Here is a 14,531-nt window from a genome sequence, read left to right on the forward strand (position 1 = left end):
TACAGGTTTTAGTGAAAATGTTCACTAGCAGATTGTCCTTTCTGCCATTAAACCTTCTTTCTCTCCTGTCCTCTGGCAGTTTTGTTTATGAGACGGAGCACTTCAATGGGGTGGCGGAGTTGCTGGAGATCCTGGGCAGGTATGTGGAGCCCTCTTCTGCACATTGCCATTCTCCTGCTAGCTCGTTGATGCTGTTAGCCACTTAAATGGAGTGTCTGTTGGCAAGTGTTCAGTTCAGTGACAGTCAATGACATGAGGTCTCAATGTGTTTCAATATTTATTACCTAAGGAGTAAAGTATCATGAAATAATCACATCATGTGTTCTTGCTGTGTCCTTCAATGAACACAAGTGCAGACGTATAGATATGTAGCACACAGTAATTTGAATCATAATCAGAAATATATATATTCGAGGGGAGGGCAGAGCCTCCTCCAAAGGTTTCTCTAAATACAGTAAAAAGGTGTCTCCAGTCATAGTTGAAGTCATGTTTCTTTTGAATTCCACTTCTTGATTCAATCCAACAAGTGTTTCTCTGTAAATCAGTGATATTGTGTCTCTCTGTTTTATAGTATAATCAATGGTTTCGCTCTGCCGCTGAAAGCAGAACATAAACAGTTTCTGGTCAAAGTGTTGATTCCTCTCCACACTGTCAGGAGTCTGTCCCTCTTCCACGCACAGGTAATACACACACACACACACACACATACACACACACACACACACACACACACACACACACACACATTCATTGTTCAAAAGACGTTCATTGCCTCTTACTGTCTGTTGTCTTCTCCTCTGCAGTTGGCGTATTGCATTGTACAGTTCCTAGAGAAAGACCCAACATTAACAGAACCAGTAAGTGTCACTAGGGCGGTGTTGTTCCCCCGGACACACCAGGAGTGGGACTTCTCACTTTCTTGTATTCCCCTGCTAGTGGTTTTAAAAGAAAAACACAGTTCTGGCCTTTGATTGTAGTGTGATCATCATTTTTACATCCATTGACTTACAGCACAAAACTAAGACCCGTTATACAACTTGTTAGTCAGATTGTCCAGACTTTTCAACCTGCAGCACAGGGACAGTGCTTTTTATGAATTGGGAAAAAAAGAAAAGAATTCACCTCAGTTTGTTTCTCATCCTCAGGTCATCAGAGGGTTACTGAAGTTCTGGCCAAAAACATGCAGTCAAAAAGAGGTGTGTGTGTGTGTGTGTGTGTGTGTGTGTGTGTGTGTGTGTGTGTGTGTGTGTGTGTGTGTGTGTGTGTGTGTGTGTGTGTGTGTGTGTGTGTGTGTGTGTGTGTGTGTGTGTGTGTGTGTGTTTTGTAACATTCTGGCGGTTGCGTTGCAGGTGATGTTTCTAGGCGAGCTGGAGGAGATCCTGGACGTCATTGAACCCACACAGTTTGTGAAGATCCAGGAGCCGCTCTTTAAACAGATCTCCAGATGTGTCTCCAGCCCACATTTCCAGGTCAGTGATGCCCCATCAAAATGGGACGGCTACAGTCACCATCACTGCCTTTTCTACCCGTTAATTTGACGTTCTGTGATCTCTTTACTGTCCCAGGTTGCAGAGCGAGCCCTGTACTACTGGAACAATGAGTACATCATGAGTCTCATTGAGGAGAACTCCAGTGTCATCCTGCCCATCATGTTCGCCAGCCTCTACAGGATCTCCAAAGAGCACTGGAACCCGTGAGTCTTGCCGAAGGCGTTACCTTTTTTGTCCTGTAGAGCTGCTAAGTTTCAGCGTCTGTTGGTCAGCTGCTCTCGTTAGTCTGAGCGATGTCACCTGATTGTTGAGTCATCCAGCAAAACTGCAGCTGTCACTAGTATTGGCAGAAGTCAGGTTTCGGAGGTGGACGTGTTGCAGCGTATGTGATCTCTGTCCTGTCCAGGGCCATCGTGGCGCTGGTCTACAACGTCCTGAAGGCCTTCATGGAGATGAACAGTACCTTATTCGACGAACTCACAGCCACTTACAAGTCGGACCGCCAGCGGTAAGAAGCTTCAAGATGTTCAGAGATCGCTTGTTTTGAAGTGGGTCAAGCAGACTTGAAGTTGAATGTTTATGTCTATTTACTGAAGTAATGTCCACTGTCGTCTAGCGAAAAGAAGAAGGAAAAGGAACGGGAGGAGCTGTGGAAGAAGCTGGAGGACTTGGAGCTGAAGCGAGGCCTTAGGAGTGACGGGATCATCCCAACTTAACGAAGACAGCGCTGCACTCCCATCGTCCCCTTCCCCTGCCCCTTCCCCCTTTCTGACTCCCCCTTGCCTCCATCTTGATCCCAAGTCCCCCTTCACGTCAGCCATGTCTGCCCAGAGCTCCATGAAATCCCCGATAAAGGCCATTGCCTCTGGATCGACACGGAGCGCCCGCTGGTTTCTTAATTGTTTTTTTTTCTTCTTGTTTTTTTTTCTTCTGTGTTTGTGCGATTTACTTTACAGTAGATTCATCACGTCTGTTTTCATTATTTCAACAACACTGTAAATAATTATTTTTTCTTTTTTTCCCTTAAACTGCTATTATTGCAAACAGAAAAAACAAAACAATAATAATAAAAAAAGGAAGAAAAAAATAGAAAATGAGAAAATGACTTGTGTGGGATTTAAATAAAAAAAACTACTTTTGGACTGTAGGACATGAAATGAACTCTTGAAAAACAACAACAAAAAAAAAACTCCAAAAAGAAGATAGATTGATTTGAGCTCTTCATCCCACTCCTCAACTTTAGTCCCATGTATTTTCTTTACTTGGTTCACCTCTTTACTTTTCCTCTTTCCTCCCCCTTTCTTCTTTCCTCCTCTCTCATGGTGCGTCTGTGATTTCTGCCCCCATGTGGGACATCCAGACTGATTATAGCCCCCCCCTTCACCTGCCTCTCTGGCCCAGAGGACCCCCAGCACCTGGATTTCATCGAGTAGAAACAGGGAATACGGAAACAGAGACAGCTACATGAGTGTTCAGACACTGAAATAGTTTGTTCACATTTGTCTGATTGACCAAACCCTCATTTGACTAGTTTGACCAGTATTGCAAAATATTGTAAAGAAATTTCTTCCGTTGACTTCTAGACAAAGTGATGAGAGGCGCTGAGGCAAATCCTCATAGAAGCTGAACTTCTAAGCAACTAACATTGACTGCAAATATTACTGGACACATCCACCTCCTCAGTATCCTGCAGACACTGCTGACATCATTTGGAACCAGAAGCCTGCGCATCAAGGAATGGAGCTGCCTCATCAAGGCCCCCGCCCACTTAATCCTGAGCGAACAGTTTACCACAAACAACTCATTTTTATATTTCCAGTAGACAATCACGGTTGGCAAAGTTAGCATTACATCTCTCAACTTTGTTACAGGGAACTCCGAACCAGATGTCTATAGGTGCAGAGCAGCAACCAGCCACAAAGTGGCGACTGAGCTCTTTTGGTGCTCTTGTCTCATTTTTGTACAGTCTGCAGTTAATTATTAGGTTTTCACGTTGCAGTGATGAAAACACCCAAACACACATGAATAAGAGCTTTTCTTGTGTCACATGGTCAACACAATCCTTGTATGTCCGCAAAAAGCTCTCCTTGATCATTAGAGCCAACTCGGACATGACTGAAATTATTCTGAAAGATGAGCTGAAGAGGCTAACAACACAGGACAGAGAAAAGAAGTGTTACAGAATACACACATTTTTACTTTACGGCAGTGTTGTATCCTGGTTAGTTAAAGTACCTTGTCCTGACGTCTAGCTTTTACTTCACCTGTTTGTGTCCGGTGTTTTCCCTGCAGACAAGTTGGTTTAAGCACACACTTGACTCATTCCCGCTTACTCAGTGTCACTCAGTGTCTAGAAATAACGGGCTGCTTTTCATCACTGGATTATTTCCTCCATCTGACCTTCGACCCCTCTCTCTACCTCCCTACCTACCGATGATAGCAGGTATCCCTGGTATCAGTCTGGCACTGATACCCTCTGACCGAAACGGTCCAATTAGACAGCATACAAATCAAAAAGTCTTCAGAGGGGCGTCAAAAATCTCCCTCCTGTGAAAGGCGCGTGCCCCACATCACCCCTCTCTTCCTCACTGCCCACCGGAGGGGGAGTAGTGGTGGGGGGCTGCGTCAACGTCACAGAATGGGGAGGGGGGGAGGGTCCTGTACATTGTTACTGAATGCAGTACACTGATAATCTTGTATCTTGTAGTAATTTAGCCTTTGTTTTTTGCGTAGGAACTGTGGAGAGGAGTATCTAGTATATAAAGGGGTATTATGGAACAAGACTAACTGGTATTTATGATAGTGCCCCCCCCCTTTTCTGTCCCACTCCTCCCTCTTCTTTGGTTTTTATCTTATTTTGGATATTTTGATGAAGTTTCTTTTGACCATTGGATATATTTTTTTGTTTGGGGGGTGGGCAGTTGGGTTTTGGGGTGAGGTCAGGTAGGCTGGGGTTGGAGGTCATGGGGAGAGGGAGTTCAGAGGGAAGGCATGGAGCAGACCACATTGCCCCCTGCTGGGATGTTGACAGTGATGCTCCCCCCTCCCTGGCAGGATTACTGTGTGGTTTAGAATGGCCCAGAAATGATTTAAAAACTGAAAAAAAAGATTAAAAAAAGGGTTGGAGAAATACAAATGTTTAATTATTTTAAAAAAAATAAAGAGATATTAAATTAAACCTGTTTTGTGATAAAGCCCAGAAGCTGCTGAATTGCTTTATTTCCTGGGTTCAGGCGTGTGTGTGTGCATGAAGGTCTTAGTGTACTTTTGGGGATTAAAGTTGTTCATTGGTTTATCATTTGGAACAGATTGTTTAACTGCGGGCAGTCGCTCTGTCTGAAGTTGGCAAGAATTAGATTTTTTTGGAGTCAGCTGATGTGGTCAGTCTCTCCAGAAAGTAAATGTAAAATACCCAAAGTCCCCAAAAGTGATCTAAGATGAATGAGTGATGGAGGACTTCACCTGTCCAGGATCAGGTTTATTCATGGCTCACAAACATTTCACACTGCTGATATTGTATCAATCATCAACATTTTACATCAGCGTTGCCGGCATTGGTCTCATACAAGAAGTTGTAGATATTGGGACCTCTGGACCTCCAGGACAACGGGGATTGAACCAGTAACCCTCGGGTTACTGGACATGTGCTACACATAAATAAATCGATAAAACCTGAAAAGTTTCATTGTGAATTGCCACAAGAAGATGTTCTGTTGACACCATCAGAACACTTCATTACAACATCAGGTTTTAAAGTAGTAGAGGTTTTGTAAAAGCCCTGGAAATTGTATCAGTACACAGTATGTATGAAACCACAGTTGTGTTAGAATTAAGTTCTATTTCACATTCGTACACTTTGTTCCAAGGACATTCATGAAAATTTATTTTAAATATGAACATTTATTTTAAATATCCTGATTATTCGCTGACTCATCATAATGTGCAATTTCTCTGGGAGAAGCCACCTGCGCGTGAGCAAACTGGGAGAGCTTCTCCCACAAGTTTCCCTTCTTCTCTTTTCGAAAAAGAAACTACGCACAAACTCCTGAGTGTTTGTTTGTTTGTTTGTCAGTCAATCAGTCGTCGACAACGGACGGACACTTAATTTGTAGCTGTCTGTAATTTGTCGTTGTCTGACCGGTTCCACCCTCCGGGGGCTAATTCGAGGACACTGAACACACCTGCTGCGTTGGCTCCTGGAGAACATGTCTGCTTCAACAGGTGTTCTCTGGATGCTCTGAAATCAACGTTTCATCGAGTGAGTGAGCACGGTAAGTGTTAGATAGAATAATAAAAAGTGTTGGTTCATTTGTGGGAACATGTCAGAGTCCAGCGCAGTTCGGTCAAGCTAGCTGCGTGTTCCTGAAGTACACACTTTGGTGTTAGCATTGACTTGAATGTCACAGCTTGACCAAAACCTGAGTACTTTTATTAGTGGGTTGTGCGTTACTGCAGGTATATTATAACTACCCAGAAGTGTGATTGTGAGTGTTCAATGATTGACATGAAATTGATAAAACGGCAAAGCAATACAAAGGACTTTACACTAATAATCACACATGTAGTGTTCCGTAGTATTGTACTACGCTTTGTTTACTTCCTACTAAATGTTACTCAAACTTTTATTTATGCAAACGGATGATCTGAAGTAAACTAAAAATGTTTAAGTATTTCTCTTTTTAAAAACATTAGGGGTTTTAGGAAAAGGGTTTTCATGCGAAATATTAGGAATCTGAACTAATTTTGTTTTACAGTGTACATATACATATATTCACTAACAACGTGTTTGATGACAACACTGTAAATTAAGTCGTGTTGGGTGCAAATAAGGATTGTTTTCATCTCTTGATCTGTACACTATTTTATTAATTCATTGTTTGCTTTATACAATGTCAGAAAATATGGACAAAATAATCCAATTATGACTTTTTGGAGAACAAGACAAAACGTTTGTAAATAGTGATTCATTTCGGAGTAGATTATAAATTGTTCAGCGTTGTGACTTTGAACATGTGCCGTATTTGAGCCCCAGAACTCTCTACGTTTTCAGTTTTAAAAACACTGAACGAAAAAGCAGACTTGTTTGCCATTATTTATTATTTCCTGTGTCGGCCACTAGAGGTCAGCCAACAGCTGCAGACACTTTACTGGGAGGTTGGACCGCAGGTTCCTCTGGCAGGTACAGTAACACATCCATTACTTGTGAATCCTGCATGTCTAATGACAGAAGTGAACCATTCTTTTACTTCTTATTTTATATATGTAATATGTGTACATGTTACGGGTATTGTGGAAAAGGGTATTAGGCAAATTATCCGTGTTGTTTGCAAACTACCCGTGGTTTTGGGTTCTGGTAATTAGCATATTAGCCGTCTTTTCTGTATATGTGAAATTAGCCTTGCAATAATGACAGAGGTAAGATCTCAGAATTCCTTTTGAGTGTCTGTAGTGGCGACTCATTAGTGGGTGTACATTTACTTTCATCCCATCACATTTATAATTGAGGAACTTTGTGGGGTCTTATGTTTTTCTGTGCCTTTACTGACGCTCATGTGTAGAAGGAAAGTAAGACTCAGGTAAATCCTCTTTGTAACTTCTTGTAATCGTCCAGTTAAGTCTGAAATGTTACTTCAATTTCCACTGAATGAAACACATGTGTCAGTGACAAACCCTGAATCTTGTATGTTTGGTTCAGTGCTGAGGACTCACTGGAGATTCCAGCAATACCTTTTGGTCTGTTCAGCCTCTCTTGTCAAGTGTTAAAAACAATCTGACAGCTCAAAGCGAAGCTACGTTTGGTCCAGGTAATCATATGCTTCACATTGCCTCAGCTCCTTTCAGGTCTGTATGAAAAAGAGCGGAAAAGGTCACAATAATTTATGAGCACACAAACCTTTGTAATTCAGCAATGTTAGCTTTAGCTGTTTCAACTACCCAACCAAGAAACAACAAATACACCTGTTCAATATCATTACAACATTAAAACCTATTGTTTTAAATTTAAATCTTTTAAAATTTTGACGACAAAGCAGATGATTGAAGAAAAACATTGTAGTTCTTAGATCTACAACAGCCCCTCGAGTGCCAACCGTAAATATCACAACTCATTTACAAATGTGACTCGGCTTGATTTGGCTAAGAATTGAATTAGAGCTGAAATGTGGCCCATTAACACAAAATAGCACATGAAATACAAATATCCTTTTCTATCTGTATGCTCTTCATCATTTTCATGAATTGTGAATTTCTCTCGTGAGAATCTATCCATTTTCCTCCTCCTCATTTCCTTGTCTCCTTGATCCCTCTAATCTGTTCTACTCTCTTCTCCACCTTAATCGATATCCTCCGTGAATACTAAACCTCTTCGTCCCACATTGCTTTGGGCTCATCTGCCACTTTCTGATTCCGACTATTAAACAAGGGACACAGCCTGGAGTTCAATCCAGATTAGTGTGAGTGTGAACGGCTCCTCCAGGGATTTTCCCATCATTTCGTTCCTCTAGGATGCAGCACACGTATTTTAGGACATTTATTTGTTGCGGTAACAAGCTGAAAACGTCTTGTTGCCGTGCTCTTTTCAAAAATGACGCACACCAGATCAAAGACTTTCTTTGAAAAGGAAAGTATGAAGCCTCCCACTCGCCTGACAGAAATAATGTTGCTGGAGGAGTTACAGGCCCACACATGTAGTGACGGATGTTTGAGTGTGTGTGTGTGTGTGTGCATGATATTCCTGGGGTCTGACGGCCCTCAGCAGACGGACACCCCAGCAACAAGTGTCTGACTGATGACTAATTCTATTTTTCATTCAAGTTTTGCAAGTGTGTAATTAAAGTGGTCCATGAAGGACTTTTTTCTGTAAATGAAAGCTGTCTCTGTAAAACCTTCTTTGCACCCCCTAACAATCGTTTCAGTGATGTTAACTCATCCAAAGTGGAAGAGATGGAAAGAGGGGAGGAGACAATCAGACAATGAATGAAGAAGAGTGAAACAGGTGATCATGTGAGGAGTGACTGGGAAGTGAGAGATCGACTGTCTGAACGTGTAGAAGCTCCCATTGTAATTTTGTATATACTGCTGCCTGTGACGTTGAATCTACAGTACATATCGTTTCATGTCTGTTCCTATGTCCTATTCCAATATCTTCTCACACATTTTCTTGAAACATGTAAGTAACTCTAAGATGTTAACAAAGACGGATAACTCTCACCAAGATGTATATTTGTCACGGCCCATGAACGCTACCTAAACCATCCAGTTGTCATGGAAACCAAAGCTGTTAATAGCCCACTATAAGGCGTCAGGTGACTCACTGTGTGTCCTCCTGAAAAACGTTCCTTATTGGGAAAGAATTGAAAGAAACTCAATGTACACAAGGCAGTACTTAAAAGTTTGTGTCAGATTGTCTCCACGCTGTCGAACTCCCAAAGAGATCTTCACCACAGTAATTAAAAAGCTCAGCGATTTCCACATTCGGTGCCTTACTTTGAGAGAAGCAGGGTGATTAGCCTGTGGAAGTGTTAGTGTGGGACTCTTGTCATGAGAATCTGTGTTCCACCTTTGTCTGCATGATGATTCACTGTTGATTCACGATTACACTGTTAACTGTTGTCTTGTAGTTATCCTTCTGTTCTGTTACGTAGCACACTGTCCTGCAGATAGTTGTTGGCGCGTACGTCTTAAGGACTGTTTGTATCTATACAGCATGGGTAGTCACAATCTTGTTGTTCTGATAATCATACTTGACTCACACCTACTGTATAAAGGATCAGTGAGCACACGGTGAAATGAGACTGTGCCCTGTACCCATGGTGTTACACTGTGAGACTCTCCTCTTGTACAAGACAAGTAAATTGAAAGTAAATTACTCTGGCTTTTCCATCTGAAAGTCAAGAATTCCTTTGACAGATGTCCATGGACAGATCCAAAACAAAAGGACAACTAAAACGATCAAGCTTCATATAGTGAATGAAATGAAATCAAATGAATCTGTCAGTTATGTAGTTGTTTGTTCTAGTAACTAGTTGTTTGTTGTTTGTTCTAGTAAATGGCAGAAAACATCATCAAATGACGACCAAATGTATTTTTTTCCATGAACCACAGATATTAACTTTACTCGATAGAGTAACAGCGGAATTGGGAAATACGCAACTAAGAAGCTGAAATCAGAGAATTTTTGATTTTTTTTTTTTTTTTTTAATTTCACATAAATTATATATTGTACACATCCTCTGGGGATCATGAATGTGCAGTATATTGAATCGAAATGTGTCCATTGAGTGTTTGCCTGTTGTGTTGCCAATGTGCTCACACTGACTCAACGTGTAGATTAAATAAATGCAGAAGTTAATGACCTGCTGGCTTTAGTTTCACAGCATCTCATTACTATGCTCACAGGTGTCATTTAAGGTGTACATGGGAGAAAACGAGCGTCCTAGCAGACACGGTATGTTTTACACTGTTGAAAATAGCTCTGTAATTTTTCCTGCTGTCCTTTATTGCTACTATGAGTTTTTATCAAACACACACATCAGCTAGGCACGAGCACACAACCAGCACACGAGTCATTAAAGCCATGAAAAGCCAGTTTTAGGAAAATAATCTGTCTTCCTTTAGTGCGACGTCTTCCTTCCTCCTCTCACAAATACAAGTCTGATTTTATTTCAGTCGTCTTTCCAGCTTTCCAGCTCTGGTGCTTGTATTTAACCATATCCTGTTGGTGGTGTGTGTGTGTGTGTGTGTGTGTGTGTGTGGCTGCAACTCTTTATGTGGTGAAGGTTTTCGGCAGGCGGCTAAAATCGCCCATTGAAGGTGATGGAGGAAATGATTCAGTGAAGGAGACATAAGCGTGGTTGTAATTAGTGATCACAGGCAGGTTGGATCCTTTGCTGTTTGCCTGGAGGAAGACAAAAGAGTTGTGCTTTGAAAATAAGTCTGCAATTAACTGTCAGCGGAAGATGGTTTGTTAAACATCTCATCACGGAGCTGTTGGTGTGCGTGTGACGACGATTCTGTCGATACCCTCTCACATATTCACCTTCACGGCGCTCATTTTTGGCCACGTTTCCTCCGTCTTCAAATAGGGGGTGTGACGACACACGATATTGGGTTCACGAGAACGAGACGAGATGATGTTTTCACGTTATTTTTAGTAACATGTTTAAGAGACACGAAACAATGCAGGGGCATTTTAAAATGTTTTACAACCTGCATCCAAGCATGAGCTTTTGAATGTCCACAAATGTATGTATTTCTTTTTGTCAAAGTATAAAGTATTCTCATTTTTTATTTCCATCCACCTTATTAACAGTAATTCACACTAATGGCTAATTAGCCTGAGCTTGCTAATGGAAGTATATTCTAGTTATTGCAGGTGAGAAGTGAACACAAACTCCTCATATCTAACTTTCTAACTCTAACCATCATCCACTGACCTCTGACCTTGGTTTTCTGGCCCTACCTGCTTGCAGATGTCATCATTAACCTACTTATTGTCACCGGTTCAGCTTTGGAGACATCATGAAGGACTTCTGTTGGAGCATCTCTTTTTATAAGTTCTACTTGTTACATGAAGCTGCTCTAAACGGGCACACAGTCCAAACAGCAAACACTGGTCTTGGTCCTTTCATCTTGTTGTGCTCGTGTAATGGCGCTCTCTATTGACCAACACAGTAATTTAAACCCCCTGCAGGGCTCCAGACGGCGCAGATCAGTGGTACAACAGAACCCGTCCCTGTGGTTTCCATCCTCACCTCGCCTCCGCTTGCTTTCCGTCACACATCGACTTCAAACTTTGATCGAGAGCGCAGGAAAGTCTGGCCTGGAGCTGAGGGGTTGGCGGAGGCAGTGACAGCGGCGTTGGCGATTAGTTAGGGTGGGTCAGCACTTTGGCGTTCAATCCTGCTCCTGCTTAGAGCCTGTGAGGGGTGTGCAGCAGCAGCCGAGGATGGACTCATTAATTCTGAAATCAATAAGGAGAACTGCAGCACTACTCCCCGAAGATGTGCAAGCAGGTCATTGATCAGCGTTGGGGGGGGCTTTGATACTTCTACCTCATCCTCCAACATGGCATCTCCCTGCTGCCTTTCATCTCCAGTGTGAATTTGACTTGCAGAAATTTCCTCGTCAGACCGCGGCTGAAGCTCTGTCGTGCAGAGCTACATCTGTGTGGCGTGTGGCGCGCCCAGGTGGCCACCGGCATCTGTTCCACATGAAGGATATGAATGCTGATTACGCATAAATGAGGGTTAGGGATGTGGCATAATCGGAGCGATTACAGTCATTAGATTCCTGTCGAGACTTTCCTTGCAGGTCACAACGTCAGAGACACATGTGGCAGGTATCCCATTCTGACCTCACCTCAGCTATGTTTACTTCCGTTGGAGCTTTTTTCAGTTTTTTCTGGTTTTAAACCTGATATCGCTGCAGCTGCGTCTTTATAATGCATCTAGATAACGTGAAACGTTTAGTGTGGTCGTGCTGCACTCTAGTTAACATCTGACCACGACTGCTGTACCCGTTCAGTTCAATGCATCGACTGAATCGCGTTTTGGTCCTCGATTACAGCAACAGGCGATCAGTTATGGTGAGAGAGAGAGGCTGAACTGTGCAACCTGAGGGCTCACATGATGCAAGCAGGCCAATTAAATGTGTCCCATAGGAGCGTTTGGTGCTGTGGGCAGACACACACACACACACACACACAAACATACAAAACAAACATACGGGATGCAGGCATGGCACCAATGTTCTCTCCAGACAGGTGTGAAACTCTGCTTTGAGGATTGTTTTCGAGCCCTAAGGTGTGTTTAATGTGTCATGAGAGAGGAGCAGCTACAGCCGCTGTTACAGGTTCATACACTCAGTCAGTCAGATGACCCCAGAGAGAGTCGCCACAGACTTGAACCTGTGAAGCTCTGGTTTTTACTGGAGGGCGCTTTAGGCTCCCCAGGGCCCCATTAACCCTTCATGCAAGCTAATGATCATTCCTGAGAGACTCATGACCCTCTGCATTCACTGTTCCATGGTTTCAATCATTTGTTACCTTAATCTGCTGTTGAGGGCATCATGCATCAGATCTTTATTAGTTGTCGAGATGATTCATGTGGTACAAATCATAAACTTTGTCACAAGCTCAGCGATTTATTGAACTGAGCCAGCTGCTATCCAGGAAAGATGTACAATTAAAAAAAATATCAGCATACGCTGTGAAATAAGATAAGCTGTCAATTATACTGATCCCTTGATGGCTACTAAGAACATTTCAATATATAAAGAATAAGAGACAAAACAAGAATACTGTACATTTAAACATCACAATATACTAGTTATGTACTTCAATAGCATCTGATAAAATGTAATAATAGATAAATTGTTCATTATGGTCCAGAGCTGTAGAACACACTTCCCGCAGACATCAGGGAAACCACTTCTTTAGAATGTTTTTCAGACAAAGAACACATCAACACACGTACACCTGCACCTCTTTAATACAGTTTTAATTGTCTTTTAATCTTTTTATTGTAAATTGTTGAGCTGCATGTGTATGAAAGGTGATATACAAATGAAGTATTATTACTACTACTACTATACTATCGCAGTGTTAAAGTAGTCAAAAGTAGCAGCTAAACACCAGAGTACAGTCAAGGTACTGGCTGGTATTCCCGTTCTGCGCATACTGTCCCCTGTGCCCCTCTCATCAGGACCGACCCCAGCCTCCCCCCGCCCGCCCTCCTCCCGCAGACACGCATGCGTCCTGGCTCCGCCGGCGTCCTGCGGGATGCAGCAGCAGCAGCAGCAGCGCCGCCGCCGCGCAGTGCGCCCCGAGCAGCCAGAGCGCACGGCTACAATGCGCTTCCCCATCGGTCCGTCTGAGAGCCAGCCGAACCGAGGTCCAAGCAGCAGACAGCAGACACCCCACCGCCGAGCCCGACCGACAGCAGCTCTGCCCGCCGCAGCAGGATGCCCGGAGGAAAGAGAGGGCTTGTGGCACCGCAGAACACTTTTCTGGAGAACATCGTGCGCCGTTCAAGCGGTGAGTCCGGACCCTCCTGGATTCCAGTGACGACGGGGGTTTGGTGGAGGAAGAAGAAGAAGTAACACCCACTGTTAGTTTTAGTGATGGAGTTAAATGAGTGAAACATATTTAAAAGAAAAGAACGCATATTATTCAGTGTGTGTGTGTGTGTGAGAGAGGTTCTCTGCGATGAATGACGGCCACTGCGTTATTTAAGACGTACTGTCAGTTATTCTCCAGCTTCATGAAATAAGAATCAAACTTAATTCTAACTCTTCTTATATAGTGTCAGTTATCATCTGAATATTGTTTTCAACGAGATTCGTACTCCATTATTTTTGGAGAAGGTGTATTTTCCTTTGTTTTTTTGTCTTCATCGTGGAATTAACTGCACACACACTGTTAATCCTCCCCGAGAGGAGCACCGCTGGTGAGCAGGTGGAGATGAGGTGTGTGAGCCTGCGGGGAAGCTGCGGGGCTCTCAGGGGAAATGTCAGCACTAATTGGAGACCGTGGCTCTACTGTATTTGTACAGTGTCTGTACATCGTTTGGGGAATATTCCGACGGTACTTGGTGCAGGATTTTCTCTATCGCAGACGAACAAATGTTCTGAGGACGGTGAGATCCTGTCAGGACTACAACTGTATTGTCTGAACTGAACTGTATTGAACACAATTTATACCGTTTATCACAGCTATTTATTGTTTTGTTGAAACTGTTCATGACAACATTGAAGGGTGGGACAAAAATATCAGACAGGACAGATTTGACATTATGGATATTGGAGCCATTCAACATTACAGCAATGATAAGGACTGTTTCTTGGTGCAAATTGTCTGTTTCACGAATGATAACGATAATATATCGATATTTTGGAGAACGATATTTGCTGATATCACATGTTCTGCCACGCTATGATTTGGATTGGATTGCGTTCAGAGGCCTGTGATCGAGCTATAAAGCAATTTGACACAATGAACAGATTCCAAAAAAAAAGAAGAAAACAAAAGCTGTTTCAGACAGT

At 42.7% G+C, this 14,531-nt stretch overlaps 2 protein-coding genes across 2 annotated transcripts in view; both read left to right on the forward strand.

Moving 5' to 3' along the window:
- Nucleotides 1-79: 79 nt before the first annotated feature.
- On the forward strand, nt 80-2,206 carry LOC144741501 (serine/threonine-protein phosphatase 2A 56 kDa regulatory subunit epsilon isoform; the record flags this gene model as incomplete). The annotated part of the gene is made up of 8 exons (XM_078624024.1): nt 80-139; nt 572-680; nt 804-857; nt 1,146-1,196; nt 1,350-1,469; nt 1,566-1,693; nt 1,897-1,998; nt 2,107-2,206. Coding segments are annotated over 8 exons (724 nt in total), but the record flags the coding sequence as incomplete, so codon positions are not given.
- An 11,245-nt stretch (nt 2,207-13,451) lies between these two features.
- The window catches only part of LOC144741500 (voltage-gated delayed rectifier potassium channel KCNH5), a 31,161-nt gene continuing 30,081 nt past the window's right edge, over nt 13,452-14,531 (forward strand). Inside the window, exon 1 of the mRNA XM_078624023.1 lies at nt 13,452-13,524. Within this exon, the coding sequence (XP_078480149.1) occupies nt 13,452-13,524 (73 nt within the window). The remainder of the gene's footprint in view (nt 13,525-14,531) is intronic.

The sequence above is a fragment of the Lampetra planeri genome, unplaced genomic scaffold (assembly GCF_965212315.1).
Source record: "Lampetra planeri unplaced genomic scaffold, kcLamPlan1.2.h2 scaffold_572, whole genome shotgun sequence".
Taxonomy (NCBI): Eukaryota; Metazoa; Chordata; class Hyperoartia; order Petromyzontiformes; family Petromyzontidae; genus Lampetra; species Lampetra planeri.